The following is a 22,488-nucleotide window of genomic DNA, read 5'->3' as shown; positions in this document are numbered from 1 at the left end:
TTTGCTCTATTTATCTGGCCATCTCAACGTGATTAAAATTGGAGGCAAAAATGGGAGTGAAAGCACATGAAAAATGACACATATGGAGGGATCTACAAAAGGAAAAGAAAGTCATTGGAGGCACTGGCTGTCAGATGTTATTTCAAAGAAAGAACGATGAACAAAWGGTAATGAGGATCAGTTATCTTCCAGAAGACACCAAGCCATGCTACAAATGAAGCCCTCCATGCTCAAGGAGCTGGCTAATGAGCAGATCTCTTTCTCCTTGTCTGCCATGCGTTTTGGAGATCGGAGAAGAGGGGTGGCTGAAATGCCAGAGCAACTTCCAGGCAACAACCATGGCATCTTCCTCCCTGAAGAAAGATGCTAATAATGGTCTTTGCTGCAGAACTGCAGGCTCTGTTTGAAGTCTTTGACAAGCATTTGTTTCTATCTGYCCTGAACTGAATCAAGGGGTAGTCCATGTAACATGGAAAGTTTTGCAATGAAATTCAGTGGTTCATGTATTCCTTGTCTTCATGTTGATCCATCTCATATGGGTACCATAATGTGTTTTTGTTGTTGTTTTTGTTGTGTTTTTTTTTTTAAAAGGTGGGCATAGGGAAACAGTCTTTTTTTCCAGCTTTTTTTTTTTTTTTAATTTGTTTGTTTTGTTTTTGTGGCAATGCTTTTAGAGAAAAAAAGGGGTTTCAGTGGAAGCCTTTTGATTTACTTATGTTTTACATGCTTTCCTTGCTGAAAATGTGCTGGTTGCCTGTAGCTATCGAGCTCTCCACTCAGTGCAAATTCTTTTTGATTTTGAGAATTGTTTTCTTAAGGTCCCTTCTGTTCTGTTGCTCTTCTGTTCTGCTGCTCTTCCGTAGCTCTTCAAGCACAGCTGGACTGCTAGTGTAATTAGAAAATGCTCTCTAAGCATGGGTTTCTAGCCAAACCGTGAGTTGCATGATTTGTGTGTTCACAGCTGCTTTATAGTTTCCAGGATTTTTTTTTTTCCCCATGGAAGTCTATAGCTTTTCACTCCTTGCAATCCAATAGCCTTTTTGGTCTCCCAGAGCAAACTCAAAGGGACACAGTTCAGACAAAATTCTTCCTCATTGGCTGGGATATTGTAAGAAGGTCAATAGCACTGAGCTGCCTGAATGCAGCGTGTCATCACAACTGTCTGGCTCTGATGAACTGCTACTGTGAGCAGTTCTGCTACTACAAACAGCTATAAACAGCTCTCTGAGGCACTTTCCTATCAATGGAGTTCTGCTCTGAAAACAGAGTGTCTACCCCATTTCCACAAACAAGCCTAGCTAGCATGGTAAAGAAGCGCCTTAAAGCTCTGTGGAAACAGCAAAACAGCAGACAAAGCAGGAGGAAATGGATGAAGATACACAGGGAGTTCCACATTTTGGTTAGAATAAAAGGGGGTAATGGAGGTGACCAGAGGATGAAGCTATTGTGACCAAGAGAAGCAATAAATAAGGAGTAATCAACAGATTTCCATTAGTAACATCCAAGCTTTGGCCTTTTGCTTTGGTAGTTTGATTGGCTGGTGGGTTATCTGCTATTACACAGGGAGACACAAGTATATTTTTAAAATTACAGAAACTTCAGACCCCGTGTCTCTATGGTTAAAGCAATGCAGGAAGCCTGTGCTGCGCTATTCTAGTGGCAGAAACCATGACAACAGCAATGTATTAGTAACATTTCCGTTGAAACCTCTCTAAACGGACATTGAGAAACCTGAGTGGTATCATGGAAGAAGTTTGTGACATGAGACATAATACTTAATCACAAGATAACCCCTCAAGTGCTTTGATTCCCACACCCAAAGGTTCATTCTAATTTTGTTGGAGATTTTCAGTGACTTCCTACAAAGTTGCAGTATTCTTAGGCCAACAGTTCACAGTTTTTTTCCAGATAAAATCAACTGCTCTATATAATTCATGGCCAATACTGATTATTGTTCTTAGAACAACAAGAGTAAGTCTCTAAATGACCTGCAGTAGCAAGATATAACGAGGTGGTATATTCATTGGTGTCACTGCAGTATATATGTTTTCTCTTGMGTGTGCATGGGCCAATTTTTATTTATCAGTAGCTACAAAAGGAGTTTGTACTCCTTGTACAGAGATCCCAGGGACAAATCAGGGCCAGGACAGAGACCCTCAGGAGAATGCATGGATGATGGCTAATAAGGTGAGTTCAGGTGAGAGAGGCTAGAAGGTGCTGGCTGAGAACAAATTATGATAAATTCAGGAGAAAGAAGATGACAAGAGGGTTGATACATGGAAAAGTTGTCAAGAAAAGTTACCAAACTGTGGCCAAGAGGCCAATGGGATCCTGGCTGCATCAGGAGGATGTTGCCAGCAGGTCAAGGAAGGGGATCCTGCCCCTCTGCTCAGCTCTGGTGARGCCGCACCTGGAGTATTGGGGGCAGTTCTGGGCTCCCCAGTATGAGGGACGTGATGCTTCTAGAGAGGGACCAGCGGAGAGCAACTAAGATGATTAAGGGACTGGAACATCTCTTGTACAAGGAGAGATTGAGTGAGTTGGGCCTGTTCAGCCTGGAGAAGAGAAGGCTGAGAGGGGATCTGATTAACATGTATACCTGAAGSGGGAATGTAGGGAGGAAGGGACCAAACTGCTCGGTGGTGGCCAATGACAAGGGGCAATGGGTATAAGCTGAAACCCAGACAATTCCATCTCCATGTGTGCCAGAGCCCTGGAACAGACTGCCCAGGGAAGCTGTGGAGTCKCCTTCTCTGGAGATCTTCCAAACCCGCCTGGCTGCCACCCTGTGCCCCGTGCTCTGGGTGTCCCTGCTGGAGCAGGGGGTTGGACTGGATGATCCTTAGAGGTTCCTTCCAACCTCAACCATTCTGTGATTCTGTGAAAGCTGGAAGGAATGGCTCAGAAAATCTAGGTTTGAGGAAATAACACACTGGCCACATTTTGCAGAACCTCAGGTAGAACAGCTGGTCCCTGAGCACCCCATTCTTCTGCTGCTAGAAAATATTGGTATCCCACTGACAGTAGCACAAAAGCAAGGATGTGCATCCAGGAAAACTATATAAGGAATATTAACATTGAAGATGTAGTTTATATTAAAGGCTTTGTTCATATATTTATTCACCCATATATAAGACTACATAGATCTATATGTTTACATATACATTTGACCTTGTTGTTCTATATGTGTATATGTGTATATATAAGTATATGAAAAATCTTTCTATGGATAGATAGGCAGCCTTATTTGCACTGTGCAAGCAAAAMAAGATGGCCTTATTGACACAAGTTTTTAATGATGCCATCCCTTGAGTGAAAAAGCCACTTGACTTCAGACAAAATGGAAAGTAATGTCCCTGCTAGAAGATTCTRCAAAACCAAACCAAGGTTTGCCCTTACACATCTCTGGTTTGGCTCACTCTGATAAGTCGTTCTGGCATGTCAGCAGACTATGAGTGCTATTAAAACTGTGACTGTCCAACATCAACATGAAGCACAAGGTAGTCAGGARAGTTAGTCTAATATGCCATTGTGGAGAACAGGATGAATCCATTTTTCCTGCACTTGAAGAAAGGTGCAGGTTCYAGCCCTGAATCTCCAGTTCTTTTTGATGTCCCATCATTACTAAATGGATAAAAGGAACATCTGTTGTGTTTGCTGTCAGTTTCTATGCATTCRAATATGTCCACTGGCCCCATGGCATCCAAACCAGAAGAGCTGGCTCTCCCAACAACTGCATGCATTTTGTTTTTTTCTCCTCTAACAGCTGTTTTCCTTGCAACACATAAGATCTTACTAGTTTCGAGAAGTCTGTCAGTTTTAGTTGAAATCAAACCACAGGTTTAGAAATTACTGAGGGTGGAGTGAAGGAGAGGAGGCTCACAGACAGATGGACAGACAGATAGTGTGATCACATAATTTTCTTAGAAAGGCAGTCTAAAGATAGCACTGGCAGCTTAGCTTGCCTCTCTTTCAGCACATTGTAACTTCTCTTGGGGCCCTCCTGAGTGCTACTAAAATTGCTGTCAACACTTTCAAACATATCACTCCAGAGGTGCCAGCTGAGCCTAGTACTTGTTAAGTATTAAAACCAGCAGAATTTGGCACCTGCCTCTGCTGAGCTGTAACTCCTTCCTGCTGTTAAAATCAGTGACCTCCCCCAGAAACAAACACTGCTTTATTTTGTGTATGTAGAGCACTGAGAAAGTGCAAGGAGTGCATGTGCTGGTATTGCTGTCTGTGTCATGACCTCCTCGTGAGTCAGCTGGATGCACTTGGTCTCACAGCCTGCTCAGGCAGGACAGCCTGGGGTGCAATGGCAAAARCACAGCTCTGTTAGCTGAACAGACTGCCTGAGCTGGGGGCAAGAAGGCACTTTCCTGTGCTTACTATCCTGGTATTGGAAACATGTCAACAAGGGTTTCTTCTCCTGACATGGTGGCACTTCTGAGGATGAAACATGTTGTCCAGATGTTTGGCACTGATGCTTCTTGCCAAGATGTGAGGCATGCTGAGCGGATCATGTTCTTGGCACAGTAAGAGCAATCCAGTGGTGTGTCACCAGTGTTTCAGCATGGGTCTTCCTAACTAATCTCTCCGCTTTAGCCTTAGACAAATCAGGTCTTCATGGCTGATTGTAAGGCAGTGTAAGGAAGTGTATTTTCATTTGCTCCCTAGTTTTTTSACAAGTATTTTTTCTTAAAAGCATACCTAGGAGGGTATCAACAACATTTGGCAGACTTACACCAACCTGATCAATGCTGAAAGGACAATAATTTGTCTTTTATGCGTATGAGCTCTTCAGAGAAGTTAGCGTAAGAATCTCTGAATGGAGCATGTTTATGCATGTGTCTGTAGAGCCCTTCTAAGGCTAAAGAAAGGGTCTTGGTAACAACTGTTTTGTGAAACTTTCACTTGCTTAGCTGCTGTCAGCTGGAGCAGTTAAGAGACCTTTTACCAGTCTATTATGGGAAGAGGCAATTTCAAGGAGACACTCCAGAGAAAGATCAATCCATCCTGCTTCCAGGTCACAAAGCTTCATACTCCTTTTCCCAGTCTTTTCCTCCTCAGTTTCAATTATGGACAACTCTGCAATTTCCTCTTCCATCCCATGGTCTTTGTTTTACACTTTTTTTTTTTTTCCCTGGCAGTAGCTGCAGCAGTAAGTGATTCACTTCCCTCTGGCTCTGAAATGATCCATAGCACAGGGCTTGAGGTGAGCTTGGTACAGAAAGGAAGAAGGAAGGATCAGAGCTTTGGTTGTAAATGGGGTTTCTAACCAGTTGAGCATGTTCAAGATGTCARTGCAAGCCTGGAAAGGTATACTGTGTTCTGGCTGGTCATGGCAACCTGGTTCAGATTTTCTATGTATAATGTGGTTGCTAAACCAGGACCTGAAACTCTTCATGATCCATTGCCAAGCTGGTTGATATAAGCCCGTAAGACTGTTTTTTTCTCTTACTCCTTGTGCAGCAATAACTGTATGGAGGAACCATACAGCACAAGCTGATACTGAATAACTCTAATTACCCCAAAACCCAAACCATGCCAGCCTTAGCCTTTTACACACCACTGCTCTGGTGGGTTTTGGCTGGCATCCACAATGCAGAGCACAGTAGGCACCACTGGAGGGCTCACAAACTATTTAAAGAGATGTTATCTTATCCTTATGGCTAATTTATAAGCTAAAAGACATAKGCAGGCACATTGTGTCACCAAAGATTCTATTCTGTTGCAAAGCTAGCCTTTCTCTTTCCTAGATACTGCGTTTATCTCTGTATTAGTCAAGTAAATATACCAGTGACAGCTCTGTGACACTAAGACCAGCATATGAAGAATGACCAGTGTTCATAACATAATTTCTCTTATCCTTCAAAAAAGGGTGGTGGCCTAAAAGTTGCTTTTTGGGAGTGTTGGTTGGTCTGTAGTAGAGGAGTGCTTGGGACAATGCAGGTTAGTCCAAACCAAAGCAGTGCTAGGGACATGTTAAAAATTTAACAGTATAAATCATAGAGTTTTGGTGCCCAGGAATGTTTCCTAGAGGCATATAGTACATGAGTACATAATGTGTAGCCACTCAGATTGGTAACTATAGTCATACTGCTTATGTGCAAGTTTGTAAGCAAACCTCAGTTTAGTAAAGGTAGCAATCATGCCGTAGTGGGCTGGACCAGTAAAACTCACACATTACAGAAAATTTTCCATTAAAAACTAATAGCTGATAGTGTCTTCAATACTACCCCAAAAAAGTCCTAATTACCATGGTGGAAGGAATATTTGCAGTGTACTCCTCAGGCTCAGAAAACTCTGGGTCTTAGTGTAGTAGGATAAAGATCAGGCATCCTGCAGTTAGAAAGAGTGAGTCTCATTTTCCTTTACTGTGTATTTTATGTCATTGTTTCTACCTTTTCTAAGTTGCTATGAGGTCATATGAAGAGCTAGAAGAAAGCCTAATCTTGTAATGGAGAATGTGGAACAGTAGAAACAGTTTTTAACCACCCACATAGGTATCCAGGAGATATTACAGGACTTCTATTCTCAGTTAATATTGGCAAAGGGGCTTCAGGAATCCTACTCTGAACCCTATGTCCACACTTTATGAAATGATGTTTAAAAAATGGATGGAATTCAAAGAGAATGACAAAATATTGACAGGGATGAACCCATGCTTTGTAATTAGACATTTATAGAGATCAGTCTGTTGAATTTAGCAAAACAAGATGATTTYTTTCAAGAGATGTAATTATCTCCCTGGTGTTACTGAGCCTCTTTCATCTCACAGAACAAATTAAAAAAGGTAAGTAAGTTAGAAAAATTCTAATTGAAAATGAGATGCAACTTGTTAGCAGACAGATAATTGACCATCGATATAACTTAGGGATACCGTTAGTGTCACTCTTAGTTCTGAATTTGCCACAAAGCATTTTCTAAAACAAATAATCTAGACAAAACCAAATGACCTCACTCCACTATGCTTGCTTGAGTAGCTGGAAAAATAATAGTCTCTCTGCTAAAGACTGTTCTGGGATACCAGCAGGTGTGTAATATGTGGAGGTTAAKAAGGAGTTTGGGGTTGGCCATGAAGTCTCTGAATACGTGACATAGAAGCAGTATGAATGCTGAACTAGTGTTTATAAAGAAATTCAGACAACTGGTCTTTATTTAGCATTGAACTGCCCTCCTGATCTTGTCTCTGGATTCCAGCAATCAGACAAACTTAAAGGAAGAACGTTTTAATTGCACAAAAACATTTTGAAAGTATATAGGAAAGAAAACTCAAATAATTGAAAAAAGCAAAATTTAATGGCCACAGAATTTCCTTCATCGCTGTCATSATTCTACTTACAATTCCCATTGGAGCATATTTTACAGAAGAATGAATGCAGAGACACAAAGACAGAAGAACAGGACAATGCATCATCCAAGAGCACTCCCCACTGAATGCCCCTTATCTCAGCTCCGTCTTAATGTGGTACAAAGTGCAAAGAGTGCACAAAAAGAGTGCAAAGTAAAAAAAAATCTTACAGGATGATTTAATGATAGAAATATTAATGATAGAAATATTAAATGAGAGAAGAGGAGATCATCCCCTCAAAATAGAGAGTAAACTTCTGGTTTGCTCCTGCCCTTTTTCACCTAKCACTTAAAAGAGAATGAAAGTGAAATCAGATGCATTTAGAGTCCAATAGAGATACTCTTTTCCCAGTGTTGTCCAAGTTGATCTTCAGCTKGTTGCTTTGCTGGCTGGCTACTTGGAGGCTGGTTGTCCCCTGGCGTGAACCATGTTGAGTCACACTTTGTGTTCTCTGATTTATCGTTATATCAGCAAGAGATAAGTCAACCCGAAAGATACATTCAAAGATTTTTCGTTGTGGTGGCTCTGATAAAATAATGGTCTCCTGAGGAGCTTGTTTCCTGTTATTTTTCCAGTCTTTCCGAAATGGTGACATCTTTAAATAGCCTCTAACATGCCTGTCTCTGGATGAATGGAGAGACTGAATCTTACGAGTGTTAACAGTGATTTAGTAAAAAAGAGAAGCTTTTAAACAATTTGATGATCCACTGAGAGCTGAATTTCTTCTTTCTTTTGCAGACCGCTAGCACTCTGGTTGTAGCTGATGCCAAATCTTCCGGAATCTACAGCTGCGTGGCAGCCAATAAAGTGGGGAGAGCTGAAAGAAACATGAGCTTTATTGTGACAGGTAAGAKGCAATCCCTGCTAAAGCCAAAAGTGCTCCCTGATCCTGGAAGTGTTAGGTTATCGTGGCTTTTACACATCCCAGACCAGAAGAACTATTGTAACATCTACATTTGTAAACTCATACCGTGCTTTTAAGTGTTTCTGGTAGGATTTTTCCATGCAGATGGTTTGGATTTCTAAGAGGAGAACCAAATCTGATGAGTGACATCCCTCCATCAAGGATCCCAGCATGGCCCAAAATACTTATAAACACAGCAACCCTCAATATGACCTTTATATTGCATGACCTCTGCAGTCATTTTGTACAAGAAGGACTACTGTATTTTTACCAGTAACTCAGTGTCCTTTGTGGCACTGTTGGTTTTTACAGGTCTCTCAAACCAGCAGGTCTCACAAAGGTAACTTAGAACAAGAAAGGGGGCTGTGGCACTTGGCAGCCTCTCCCAGGTACAACAGCAACTTAAAGGCAGAAAAATGGCAGGGTGAAAAATACTGAATTATATTCCCTCTCCTGAGAAGGACTTTGGATGCTGCTTGGGCCATGGCACTGAAAAGGCTCATATGTGTTAACTGTGCATATGAATATGCTTCTGTCAGTGGGTGCGTGTAAGTGTTTGCACGTTCGGAAGAAAGAAAAAGAAGGAAAAAAATAGAYGGCCTGAGTTCAGGAATTACTGAAAAAAAAAAGATGGATTTTCTAAGAATGACTACTGTATGATATAGCAGCATAATTTCCACACATGATATTTCAAAGGATCTATTTTATGGCGGAAGACTTCCTTTCCAATTTGTTTACAAAGTGATAGCTCAGGGAGCACTTAGGCTAATGACACCTTTTAGGAGAGGTCATTAATGTAATTTATTCCTAAATAAGAGAGAGAACAAAAGGTTATGACATTCTGATATTTTAATGTCAAAATCATAATCTAGACGCTGAAAGGGAAAATATAATATTTCCTTTTTTTTTTCTTTTTGTTTTTCTGTAACCTGTTTCTATTATCAACCTCTTATCATAGTGATGGTTGATTTTAATGAAACTCATTATGTTACTGAGAATATCAAGAAAGACCAGGCACACATTCACTAGAYCTGGTTACAAAAGGGCTAGGAAGAAAACTTCCTTGTAAAATGGATTTCTGTCTTCATTTATGAACCCAGACTTATGAGTGTTCTGATATATTCGCATTTAGGAAGTGAGAATTGTTTATAAATTTGGAAATCTAGCAGTAAGCATGAGAGCTACTTAATGAAAATTAAACTGAAAAAGAAACATAAGCAGGCTGTTTGTTAAAATATGAAAACAAGAATAATATATTCATGTTATATGAGAGGATGGGCCACGAACATTTGAAGATGATTATTGCTATGGTTCTAGAATCACAATTTTGCTCGATCCATACCCCTAAATTGTGTCTGTTTGGACAGAAAACTAAGCAATAACACATAGCTTTCCATGAATTAATGTGTTAACTGAGTTGTATTCTCATCTTTCTGTGGGGACTTCACGTGCAGCTTTGAGCAGTACTGTGAGTGATTTACAGGGGTGGTTGATTTTATAATATGCAAGATGCAGAATTTAGCATTCTCTAGCTCCTACTCCTGAGTTTTCATGTAAGACCCTGAGGCTAAATGAAGCTGAATTTTGAAGGGCCCCACTTGCAGTACCCAAATCTCCCTTTCAAAGTTTTGGATGGCAGTTTCAGATAATTTAGTACTATCACATGAAGGTGTTAGTTTCCTTTTTAGACCTCACATTCTCAGCTCTTAATCAGGCCTAGAAGGAAATCCTTCTCCTTGATACCAAAGCCTGCCTGTAAACATGCAGAATATTATGACTTTTCTTTGAAGACTCTTGCATTGGCTGCTGTTCAGAAAGAGGAGTGGCTGCTTTATTTTGGCTTGGAAATCCTTAATGTCTTGACTGGTGGCAACCTTTCTATACAGGGTGGTGATGTTGCAATGCGTTTGTGTCCTTTGAGTCCCTTGAGCTGAGCTCTTCAGTTGTGTGACATGGAAAGTCCTGTTCATCCGCTGACGCTCAGTTGTGCTGATTGAACGCAGCTTGTTTAAACAAAACTGCTGTTCTTATGAAAATCAAGTTGGACTTATCCTCCTGTTTTGTGCAGAGAATGCAGCACTTGAGCTTTCATGATATAGTCGTAATTTTCCTCTGGTCAGGCTGTGACCAAGCTGCCATGGTTGGGTAACTCTCTGTGTTTCACGTCAGCTGAGAAGCAAATGCGTCACTTCTCTAGTCTTTGCTGAAACACACACTGGAGGGATAAAAAATGACAGCCAAAATATTAATGGATGTGAACTAGCAGACACTGCAGAGGGTTTCTTTCTAATGAGTCCAAAATGGATAATCCAGGTCTCTGGACTTTGTTCATTTTATGTTGATGGAGCTGCTGGAGCCACATGAAGCCAGCCTGAACCCCAGAAAACTGAGTGTAAGAGAAGAAAATGTAACTAAGAGGTGATCCCTTGCAAGAAGAGAATCAGGCAGGAGAAACAACTAAGGAATCCTGTTCCCATTCAATCTCATTGAGACCTTGTCCAGAGGATGAAGAAGGCATGTGCTCTAGTGAAGTTGCTATGCTGGTGTGAGAAGGCTCTTTTCTAAGTCTTGGTTCTTCCCAGCTGTAAAAGAAACCTTGGATAAGGTGATGGGAAGGCAGTGCACACCCCAGCCACATCATTTTTGCAATATTCCTTGCTGCAGGGAAAGATAGCAGTAAGGAAGCAGGTGCAAGGAAAGATATCAGAGAGGTCCTAGCAAGAACAAGCTCTTGCCTAAATGATTCCAGATCTCGTTATTTCTGGGCTTGCATTGCAATCTACATGTGTGTTTTTGGGAAACTAGAGGGTAATGTGACTTTATAGCCTCTGCTTGAGGCTGGTGGATGTGAAGTCCTTGTGCCCAGGAACAGCTTTGCTCTCCTGCTGCCTCTGCCAGGTGACGGGCACTTTTGGGGTGCTGTCACACTGACTTCATTCTAAAAGCAAACCCAGGGAGCCGTGCTCCCTATATCAAAGACACAGACAAGGTGGTTTCTGAAGTTCTCCTGCTCACTGATAGTTTAGCAGCCTCTGTAGCAATACCTTTATACCCAAGTTAACTGCAGGAGCCCCCTTTCCCCCAGGCTGCCCCTTTCCCTACTTTTGGGGCTGTTTTGCTGGCACACGGCAGACTCATGGGTGTGTTTGCAATTACAGAGGGTGAAACAGGAACAGCTCTGCCTTATCTCCCTGGTTTCCCAATGTCACTAGGCGCATTTTATTTTGAGATTCCTGATGGTGCTTGGCAAAGATAAACAAAATCTTCCATCAGGAAACCTGGGAGCTATTTCCACAGGAAGCTCCAAATCACTAAAGTAAATAAAACCCTTTTACATTATTCTCAGCTACGTTATTTAGCTAGCCTAAGCCTGTAACAATTGATGAGAGGTGTCATATATTAGGGACTTGTAGTCTTTAAACAAATGATTTGCTTGAAATCCTGTGCATTTTGCTTTTGTCCCTAGATTTATTCATAAAATAGCCTGTCTTTGGAGAAGACACATCCAGGAAAAGTTCCAGACCTAACAACATGGAGTTGTTGCAGCTACATTATTCTCTTGGCATGCTGTCCTTGTATGTTAAAAATAGCTCTGTTGCTCTCAGTCCCAGGGGATCTTTAGTTTCATCTTAAAAGTTTTGTTTGGCTCTTCTGGGCTTTTGCTGGCATTTTCAAAAGCCAAAATCAGCAGTATTTCAAACCAGTACCCTGGCTTTCCCAATACATATCAGAACCAGTTCAGATCTAATGTGGAGAAGACACAGTGATTTCTTGGATAGTTCCAAGTAATTACCAACAAACATCTGGGCTCTCATTGGGCTTAAGTATTGGGCTGTAGTGCTTTTTAACAAAACCAAGTACAGTATTCACTCCATCTCAACCTAAAAGTTCGGTATCGAAATCTAAGCTGGTCATGTAGGGCCACTCCAAAATTTGACTTGTCTTAAAGCACATGGTTTGCATAACCCCCTGGAGGTGCCTGCCTCACTCCGAGGGCTGCAAGACTTTGCCCATACAGAAGAGAATTCTGTTTCAATGGTTGTCTACACTTGGACAGCTATAGCTAAATATGCTTTATCTGTCTCTGGGGAAAGGTTTGATCTTAGCTCTTTTGCCTGACACTTATTTAATTAAGATCAGAATCTATCACCATGTGCTCTGAGCACACCTGAGATGTTGATGATAGTCATGTACAAATAAGTTCATTAAATTTATTTTTTTCTTACTACTTCGTTTCCTGGAGAGAGGAAAGAGATACCAAAGAGGAACCCAGCAAGCCTCTGGGCTTTAAAATCCAATCCAGTGTCTTGAAGTCACAGCTTCCACTTCTTTAATCTCTGGCATATCTGGATGCCACCCAACAACAGGCTCGCACACTGTCCATGCTGCAAGGACAAGATGGGTTCACACCACAGCAGTCGGGYGTTTCCCTGGAAAGTGCCTACAGTTAAAGGGAATTTCCATCTGGCTCACAGGAGCTCAATTGAGCAGTATTTAACACTTTGAGCAGTATTTAACACTCAGTGCTTAGGCTGGAAGAGAAGATAGTCTTTCTGCTAGGTTGGTCAATCAAGAAAAGAGGTTACAGAAAGCTGGTGGAGGAATGATTTTCTGGAGCCCATGATTTTCTGGGCAGAGAACTGCAGGGCTGATTCACAGGCACCTCAGAGGGCCCCAGTCCAGGATGGTCTGCTCAGCAGGATGGTCTGAACTTGCACTTCTCCTTGTGCTTATCTGCTGCTGTGGTTCTAGCCCTCAACTGGCATCGACAAGGCTGGAGTTGAATGGCAGCCTGTTTCAAGTGGCACTTGCTCCAAGAGATAAGAAAAGAAGGCATTAATTTTCCCTTACAAACTACTACGACTCTGAGTCAAGTTCACAGCCAAGTGTCCTAGCAATTAGGAGGTAAAGAACAATTGAAAATGGCCAAAGTCGAATTCRCTTAAAGAAGCAGAAGGAAATGCCTTTATCAGCATATGGCTACAAATAGCCCAAGAGAGGTTGCAGGCAAGGGGGGAGACTTGGAACTGTTTTCTGCCTGGAACTTGCTTCTACTTTCACTTAGGCCAGTGGTGTAACCTGAGGGCAAAGGCTCAAATGGAGATAGTGGTGAGGTGGCCAGCTCTGCCCTGAGGTTCTGCCCTTCCCTGTGTAGAGGAGAGTGCACTAATGTTATAAAGACCTGCAAGTGGATTTTTTACATTGCTGGATAAATTTGTTCCTGCCTAAACTGTCTTCTAGAGATGATCTTTGGTAAAACTTACGTCATACTTACCCTTAGCCAACAGTTAGTGTAACGATCCATGATTTTTCCCAAGTGACAATATTACYCTCCTATACTTAATGGCAAGTAGTCTGAGGAGAGTGGTATTCATCCTATGTGTGGCCTGCAGCCAGCTGGTCACCCTCGTAAGTCAGTGGTGCTCCTGCTTTCCTCTAGKATGGTTGATGTGTTAAATGTATGAAGAGTAAATACCTCTCTTCCGGGGAGATCTCTGACATTTAATCACAGATCAAGTAATTTCTCAGGATTTAAAAGTGCTTTAAGAACTAGATATCATATGTCCAAATACTTGTGAATGACATGAAAACAGTATAACCAAATATGATCACCTGGAATATCTTTCTCTTGTCCTCTTGAGATTCATTTTCTTTCAAACAGTTCATGAACTAAAGCTGATATCACAATTTSTTTTCCTTTTTCATAATTCCTATTCATTTTATTTAAATAATTCTGCTTTTAGTACCTTGTCCTAGTCTGTCTTCACTTGGTGGGCATAACTTTTGTACAAGCCTCTTGCTTATGAGAGCAACTTCAATTTACACCAAGTGTCTTGTAAGTCTGTGGCAAACTATAAGACTACCTGGAGCCTACGTATAAAATGAAAGGTTAGAGACATCAGCAGCAGGAAGATGGCAACGTTGATTATTTGAAAGATGTCCAAATAAAGGGAGGGGGGAAATATAGTTCAATTTTGGCTCATTTTTTTCATATAAACTAAAAAGTGTTCTTCATTATTGACAGATGTACCAAATGGATTCCATATTAATTTGGAAAAAATGCCTATCGAAGGAGAGAATTTGATATTGTCCTGTTCAGCCAACAAATTCCTGTATAAAGACATTGCCTGGATTTTACCGAGGACAGCAAATAACCAAACGAAGACAAAGAAGTCTCTCAATAAGGAGCACTCCGTCACCCTCACACTAACCATCAAGAACGTTTCCCTGGCGCACTCAGGCACCTATGCGTGCAGAGCGAGGAACATAAACACGGGCAAAGAGGTGCTTCAAAAGAAAGACGTTACAATCAGAGGTGAGCACTGCACCAAAAAGGCTGTTTACTCTCGGATCCTCAAATATAAAAGCACAAGGAATGATTGTACAACACAAATCAATGTAAAACATTAAAGGACTCATTAAACAGTCACAGGTGTCTCCTATCATCTTGATTTTCTATCGCTGTTGCTACCTTTCAGGCCCTGAGGTAGTGGACATTCCCCCCTGGTTTGGACCTAGGAGGAATAGCAAACCATAATGCGGGAGCTTCCAGTTGAGTTCAGATGGGTGTTTTCTGCTTTGACAAAGCACRTGGAAGCTGGGGTTTGGAAGATCCCCTGTGCTACATTTTTGCATGTTTGTTTTTTTGTTTTTTTCTTGCTGTCTCCTACTGAGCGATCAGGAAAACTTTGGATCAATCATTCCTTCCACTTTGATATCGGCCTCGTCAAAAGTGTCAAAGCTGAACAAACTGGTTAACTTTAAAAACTGCTGTTTTCAGTCAACAATGGACATTTAATAAGTTAACTTTAATGTGCAGAATGAGCACAATTCAGTTTGAGATTGACTGGACTATATATTTTTTATTTTAATCTGATCTTGATGGACTTATAAATATTACCTGCTGAGCAAGTTCTAATGCTTATTTATTTGAAATTATTTTCTACACTAAAGTACATTAATCTTAAAAAAGTATCTTCTAAAGGAAGTATGCAGGGAAGAAATAAAAATGTTGATATAATGCACAGATCTATCATATCATTTATAATAATGACCATTTTAAAACTGACAGATGCGAACCATGTTTCTCCAAATAAATGCAGGTAGTTTTCCAGTTGCTGTGTTGGTCACTTTTTAAAGTCAGTTCTGCACTAATGTAAAAAAAAAAAAAAAAAAAAAAAGCTTTTGAGAAAAATGTGAATATTGTTCCTGACCTGAAGATACCTGAAGGAATTTGTAATGTTGTAATTATTTTATTAAAAGAGACGTATTACACTAACACCACTGACAAGATTGCAGCCAGCACAGTGAAATGTTTAATACATTCTTAAAAATATAAGTTCAAAATTAAAGCCATTAAAACTATCCCTTGCTTTTTGTATGCGAATGAGAATTGGATTTCTTACGGGGATTCAGAATCAGCCAAACTGCTGAGGGAGAATTAAGGGCAATCTAGAATTTCCTTGTAAATGTTTCCCCTTTCTTTTCCTTCTTCATGGTTTTAATATGAGATGTTTCTGTGTATTATAAATTCTGTATGAGGAAGAAGTTGCTATTTTTAATAGATCTGATAACTTTATTTTTTTACAGTACATAGCTTTTATTATTTTGGTTACATTTATGATTGATCATTTATATAGCATTTACATAAGCCATAACAAAACAGTCCTTAGTGACCAAAATAGCTACAGCAAAGGAACAAAGTGGCTGTGCTTTAAAATAGAGGGTGACAACATGACAGTTTCTGGTGCTTGGGAACTCACCAGACAATTTCCTCCTTTAGGTATCGGGACCGTGTCCCACGGCTAAACTTGCATTTCACGTGGGAATTGCTTTTGTCGAGTGTGAAAGGGTAAACAATAGCATTTCCCCACAGTGCCAGTTTCACGGAGCCTAAAATGCTTCGAAAACAATTGATAACCTGGAAGTTGTCAGAGTAAAGRAAAGAATAATCATTTATATCTTGAAATGTCACCTATAGCCTGCTTGTATACAGTTGCTCTTTTGTTCATTATTAGCATGATGGCTTCCAGAAACAATATGTTCTTGCAAAGGAACTTGGGTCTCTTTAAAAATAATAATAAAAAAAGATGCCTAAAAAGCAAGTGAAATAATTGGGAATTGCTTTAAAATGGGGCAATGCATGGTTTGCATGCATTTTCTGCATGCATACTTTTTTTTTATGCAGGGTTTGCATACCCACAGCATTTCCAAGTTTGCAGGAGAATTACAAAGCAGAGCACCCCCTTTTTGTCGAGGCTATTTTGCGAGCAGACATTCGATGGCGAGGTGGGCGACGATGACAGGACATTACGAATTTTCCCTGGCCTCGAGGGCCACGGCACGGCGACTCGCGGCAGGCAGGCAGTCGCCTGGGGGTGAGGCTGTTCCTCTATGCCGTTGTCACCCAAGGATGTACACGGCATTTCTGCCAGGCTGGGCTCCAGGGATGCTCACAGGGCCACGCTGCACCGCCATGTGTTAACCCTTCGTGTCGGGATGCGTCGAGGAGCCTCCCTGGAAATGCTCGAGGAAAGCAGTTCTTGGTGGCCAGCTATAAAGCTACTGTCACTTTTGGTGTCACTTAGACAAATGGAGAATCTCAACGATTTTTGGAGTTTCTCTACCTGCTGTTGTGTTATATATTATTTAGGGAGAAAGGTGTGGAATATATTTTTTTTTTTTTTAAGTGTTAAAATTGAAGCATGTATTTATATTTTTGCACTGGTTAATAAAAACAAATGAACAAACAACCGAAAGCATAGCAAAGGGCAAAAATACCCCCAAATTAACAAATTTGAATGTTTTCCCTCATGCTTGCTTTCGGAAAAGGAAGGTTTTCCTCCTYGCTGCCCCTGTTTCACTGGGTGCTCCAAAGCCAGGGATGCTCCTCGGGGACCTCCTGCAGCTCCCCCAGGCCAACCTCTGCCTACGATGAAGTTCCCCAGGTGTAACTGAGAGCAGAATTTGGTCTGGAAAGGCAGGGCCCATGGCTCTGCAGGGGCTCTGAGCATGACGTTTGGGCAGCAGCATCTCAGCTCTGCCTGCGCTGAGAGCAAGTGAAGGCAAGTCCTTCAGCTTCAGGGTGAGCAGAGCTGGAGTTCACTTGGAAAACATTCCCTTTGACTTTCCTGCAAAAACAAACCAGGGAAATAGGTGGTTTGCAAGAGCAACCTGCAAATTAACCAAATCTGTGAAAAATCAGCTGATTGCAGCAGAGAACTATTGAGAATATGTGAATGGTGACAGGATCTAAGTTTTAAGCAAGGAAGTTCTTAATATGGAAACCCATCTCTAGTGTATGGTTATAAACAAATTAAAATTAATCGCAAATAACCCACAGAATGTGTGATTTGCCTTTGTTGCGTCTTCTTGTCCTCCTTCTTTTCGAAAGCCTGGGTTGGGGTGTCCAGTGGGGACCAGTGATAATTGGGAAATGTGGTCTGTGTGTGTGAATGTCTGTCAATCTATGCCTGGTCATAGACAGGTTGTTTTGTGAAGCCTGAGAACCGTGCAGAAATCAAGGAAAGATATAAATGACAAGAGGTCAGCCTGCCCGGCGGCAGGGAAATTGTTGTTAATGCTGTTGTGTAGGTATTTGCTAAAACATTTATTCATGGCTGCTCTCATGAGCATTACTGTTTATGAAAGGAGAACAGACTGTCTACGGCATTGTAAACAAATTGTAGGATTACCCATGGAAACACCAGACTTGCAGCACATAAGAGACCAAGTTGTCATTAAGAGTTCGTGACTATGTTGGAATTAGGAGCATAGCAAAAATGGCCTATTTTAGAAGTCCTGAAAAGTTTCTAGTACTACAGGGTCCACACACACTGGATGAACTGGTGGTACGTTGGTTCTTAGTTGTTTTGGAGAGTTTTAATTCACAACTGGTAATAAAATGTTTGTGATGATGCAAGTGTCTGACAGACAATAGAGTCAATTTTTCTGAAAGAGTAGAGTATGTTCGTCCAAACACAGAATGTCATAAATTCAGCTGATAATGAACTTGGTGTACCGATGTCTATTGTGGTCCAAAAGAAAATACTTTGCAAAGGATGATTTATTTTATTTTATTTTATTTTATTTTATTTTATTTTATTTTATTTTATTTTATTTTATTTTATTTTATTTTATTTTATTTTATTTTATTGATTTCTTTTATTTCCTGCTATTTTTTGCTATTTCTTGCTACTTCTTGGGTTTTTAATGTGTTTCACACATTAAACACAGGCAGTGTCTTGAAGGGAAAATTGCAAGTAATTGATTCTTGAATTGAACAGAAAATCCAAGGGAATCTGCATCTGTGAGTTTATTWAGGGATGCACTGGGTTCTCCAGCACTACTTTTAATGCATAAAAATATCAGAAGGGATCATGTAAGAAGTTGCTATTGTGACAGAAAGATGTTGTTACATAATGAACATAAGTGTGGCATATATCTTGATTTTTGTCAGAAGAGTATTTGGTTGGGTAAGAAAGCGGGCCACGAGTGGGAAATGGCTAAAATGAAGATGAGGAAGATTTGTTGCTTTGGTTCTCCCAGAGATGACTTTAACATTTGGTTGGAGAGTGCCTTTGGGATGCTCCTCTGTCAAGTTGGGAACTTTTGAGCATAAGGAGAACTGATATATGCTATTTGTATTTTATTACATCTCAGTGTGTGAATTTAAGCAGAAAAAAAAGGGGAAATGGGAATGGTGGTGTGCTGTATGCAATGCYAGGACTCACTTCTGCTGCTGCCACCAGGCTCTCCGACATTTCCAGCTTGCATGAGGCATCTTCCTCACCAACACAGTTTTCTCAGTTTTGGAGTGGTTTGGACAGGCCTTCTTGACTTCAGCAAAACACATAAAACAGAAGAGTGGAAGAATTTATGAAATCCTTGGGAGATGTAACACAGTGCCTTCATGCTCATCGTTTCAGGCTTTGAATTATGTGATTTTGCTGAATAGTATTCATAACTGTACATTTTGAAGTAAATAAATGATAAAAGTCACATTCATGGGTATACTGCTATAATGCTTTCACTGATGCAGAGAAATGCTTGCCTAAGGTTGCTCTGATGATTGTTAAAAGCTTTCATGTCAGTTTGTTACTTCTGCTTCTGCAAAATTCTGAGCTCTCATAGAAACTCTTTGCTTTTGGTAAACAAATGTGGTTGATAATGGAATTGAGGAAGTCTTCTAAACAATGTCAGCATCGGGCGTTGAACCTCTGGTCATCATAACCTGCTGCTGCTGAGTAAAAGAAATAGTCTGTACACACCAAATGCTCCTAAACAAACCAGAACAGTAAATAACATCTGTGAACAATGATCTTGATAGAACACCTGCATTGATATCTAACATCAGTAAAATGCTGGTATGGAAGATAATTTAAAATCCACAGTTATAGGAATGTAAAATGGAGATATTGTTTTGTCTTGTAGCTCAAGAAGCACCAGCCCTGCTGCGGCACCTTACGGATCAGACGGTGAACACCAGTAACTCAGCAATGTTGGAGTGCCAGGTTAAAGGCATCCCAGAGCCGCAGATATCCTGGTTTAAAAACCATGAAGAAATACACGAAGAATCAGGTGAGAGCTCTGTATGCTTCTCCACCTTCTATAACCTTTGTGTTGCACTCCATGTGTCYAGGTAACCATTCCTACAGTCACTCACATTTGCATCGCAAAGTAGGGAGCAGAATTATCTCTCTTCTACAGCTGGGAAGACAGAAGGACAACACGGTGGATCACACCATGTAACTTGAGGACATCTTCCAAGCTATAGGTGCCATGCAGTCAGAGGGAGCAATATGTTTCTCAAATTACATCTTAGAAGAGTCATCTCTAGAGAATCCTATTTCTCTCTATTTGCTAGAGGGGGAGCCTAAGGATTAGGTGTCTTGGCCAGCATATAGCTAGGCAGGATAAATCAAAGCCTGAGTGACACGTGGGTAAGTACCAGAGGAAGTCCATGGCCAGGTGTGTAAAGCTTGCCCTGGATTCATGGGCTTACCACCCAACTAATTCTAAATCTGGGATCCACAAGCAAAACTGATAAGCATCCAGTTGTACCAGAGGAATCTACATTTCATGCGGCAGAAAGTAGTAACTTCTCAGGTGTTATGCTGCAGTTAGACAAAAAACCTCAAGACATGTTTAGTGGTGTGTTCAGATTGTGTCTTCAAAGATCAGTCAAGGCTACAGGTCTAGATCTGATGGAAACAAAATTATGGACGGGTACCTTGAAGACTTTAGAGAAAAAAAAGGTAAAAAAAGATTGAGGAAGGAAAAAGGCAAAACTTTTATTATGAGGATTCACCTGCATCTCAATCAGAACCGTAAATTGAGATAGTCTTAAAGCTCAGCAAAAATGTTGAGATATGTTTCATCTGAAGGAACTTGTATCCTAAGCCTTTATCAGCAATACTTTGGATGTAAGGTTCTGTGTTATTTGAAAATACTATCAAATAAATAAAAGCAACTGGAAAAACCTCTGAGTGTTCACTGAAGTGAGTTATGAACATGTGTAGACCTGCAACGTAGATGCTAAACATAATCTAGAGCTAGATTCTGTGAAGTTTTACACCGACCACATGGTTATGCTGTGTTACTCACACCATCTTCTAGAAGCCGGGCTGTGTTTCTCACTTGGGTGTAAGTGCAACACACGCAAGGTTAGAAGCCAGGAAGATGTTGCTGCAGGACAAGTCAGAGCACTTGAGTTAAGTGCCTGAAATAGATGGTGGGAATACGCTTCAATGGGCYGATAGTTCTGTTTTGGCGCCAAATGCGTAAATGTGTACTTAACTACACGTTTCCTGGCTGTACTGCGCCTTCATGCAGGCCYGAGGCCAAATCTGCTGCTTGTCTCTGTTCCTTGCTTGCTGGAGGTGTTGAAAACTTTGACTAACCCCTAGGTTTTAGACCTAACGGGCCGTTTTTCATATTAGCTGGAGCCCTTCCTAGAAGGGGCCCTGTCACGTGAGCAAATAGGATTTGTAGCAAGTCTGAATTTGTTRCCAGCAAGGCCAAAGTGGATGCGTGGAGCTAGGCCTTGGAAGTGCTCCAAGACTCAGACTACTTCTGAGACAGACCTGCCTTGAGAAGTGTACCCAGACCACCCATGTGTTTTAAAACTGGAGACATGCTGGAGGACTCGTTTGCATGGAAGTCTAAGCGTAGCGCTGTTTGCTATGCTTAATATCAAGTGCTCCCAGGATCACTTTCTTAGGCTGAGGTTTTTCACTCACACAAGTGCTTTATAAACACTGTTTTCCAAAAGTTTCCCAAAACATCCAAGTATATTTGGCTTTCCTGCAGATAACATTGTGCTATGCAGCCTGTGGCTCAGATTTCTTTTGAGAAGAACTTGAAGCAGATATTATTACACAAGTGGTTGTTTTTGTTTATATCCTGGCTCCCACTCATTGCAAAATCTTTCATTTCGCAGGAATAATTTTAGGGCCCGGAAGTCGAATGCTGTTTATTGAAAGAATAAAAGAGGAGGATGAAGGACTTTACCAGTGCATAGCCACCAACTTAAAAGGGTCTGTGGAGAGTGCAGCATATGTCACAGTACAAGGTAAAAAATGATATTAAATGAGAACAGTGCATTTGCCAGAGTGATGTTCTTACTCAAGCTGGAAAGGACGGTGTATGACTTTTGGATTATGTGGTGATCTCTGAATGCAGCAATCTGAAGGAAGTCCTAGCAAGGGAAATGTACCAGGTTGGAAAGGAAGCCTAACAGGAAATGCTAACTCAGAGTGTGTTTATATTGACCTAAAAAGAAGAATTGCTTCAACCCAACAAAGATCAGGTCATGGTAGAAGACAAATGTAAATTTAGTATCATCAAAACAAACAGAAAACAAAATAAAGAACAAACTCCTACCCACTCATTTTCCGATTTCAGGTTAATTCCATAAAAAACAGAGTTGTCAGATATTTTCTTTTTTTATTATTTTCAATGTAAATTGAATGGACAAATTGGATCAGAAGATTTTGTCTTAGCAACAACTATAGATGCATTTTTCTGAGATGCCTAAGAAGTAGGTATTATCGAGTTATCACAGCTACCACTACTTGAGTTATTTTGCTCTTCATTTAGATGTACAGCATTGTCCTCTTGACTTATGCTAAGCTTAACTTAAACCTAGGGCAGCGACTTGTCTCGCATAATACATTTCACATGTCTTTTTGTAAGGCATTTTGACCACTAGGTCCCTGAGGAAGGGATT

The 22,488-nt window shown here is 40.8% G+C and overlaps 1 protein-coding gene across 1 annotated transcript in view; it reads left to right on the top strand.

Annotated features, from left to right (window-relative positions):
- The window catches only part of FLT1 (fms related tyrosine kinase 1), a 109,684-nt gene that overhangs the window by 55,218 nt on the left and 31,978 nt on the right, over window positions 1–22,488 (top strand). Inside the window, exons 12-15 of the mRNA XM_026049819.1 lie at window positions 8,093–8,201; window positions 14,284–14,574; window positions 19,692–19,838; window positions 21,700–21,831. Coding sequence (XP_025905604.1) covers window positions 8,093–8,201; window positions 14,284–14,574; window positions 19,692–19,838; window positions 21,700–21,831 — 679 coding nt within the window. The remainder of the gene's footprint in view (window positions 1–8,092; window positions 8,202–14,283; window positions 14,575–19,691; window positions 19,839–21,699; window positions 21,832–22,488) is intronic.

Source organism: Nothoprocta perdicaria, unplaced genomic scaffold (genome assembly GCF_003342845.1).
Source record: "Nothoprocta perdicaria isolate Ctin4 unplaced genomic scaffold, notPer1 scaffold_62, whole genome shotgun sequence".
NCBI classification, from domain to species: domain Eukaryota; kingdom Metazoa; phylum Chordata; class Aves; order Tinamiformes; family Tinamidae; genus Nothoprocta; species Nothoprocta perdicaria.
Note: the sequence above shows the minus strand (reverse complement) of the source record. Positions and strands in the feature narration are given on the sequence as shown.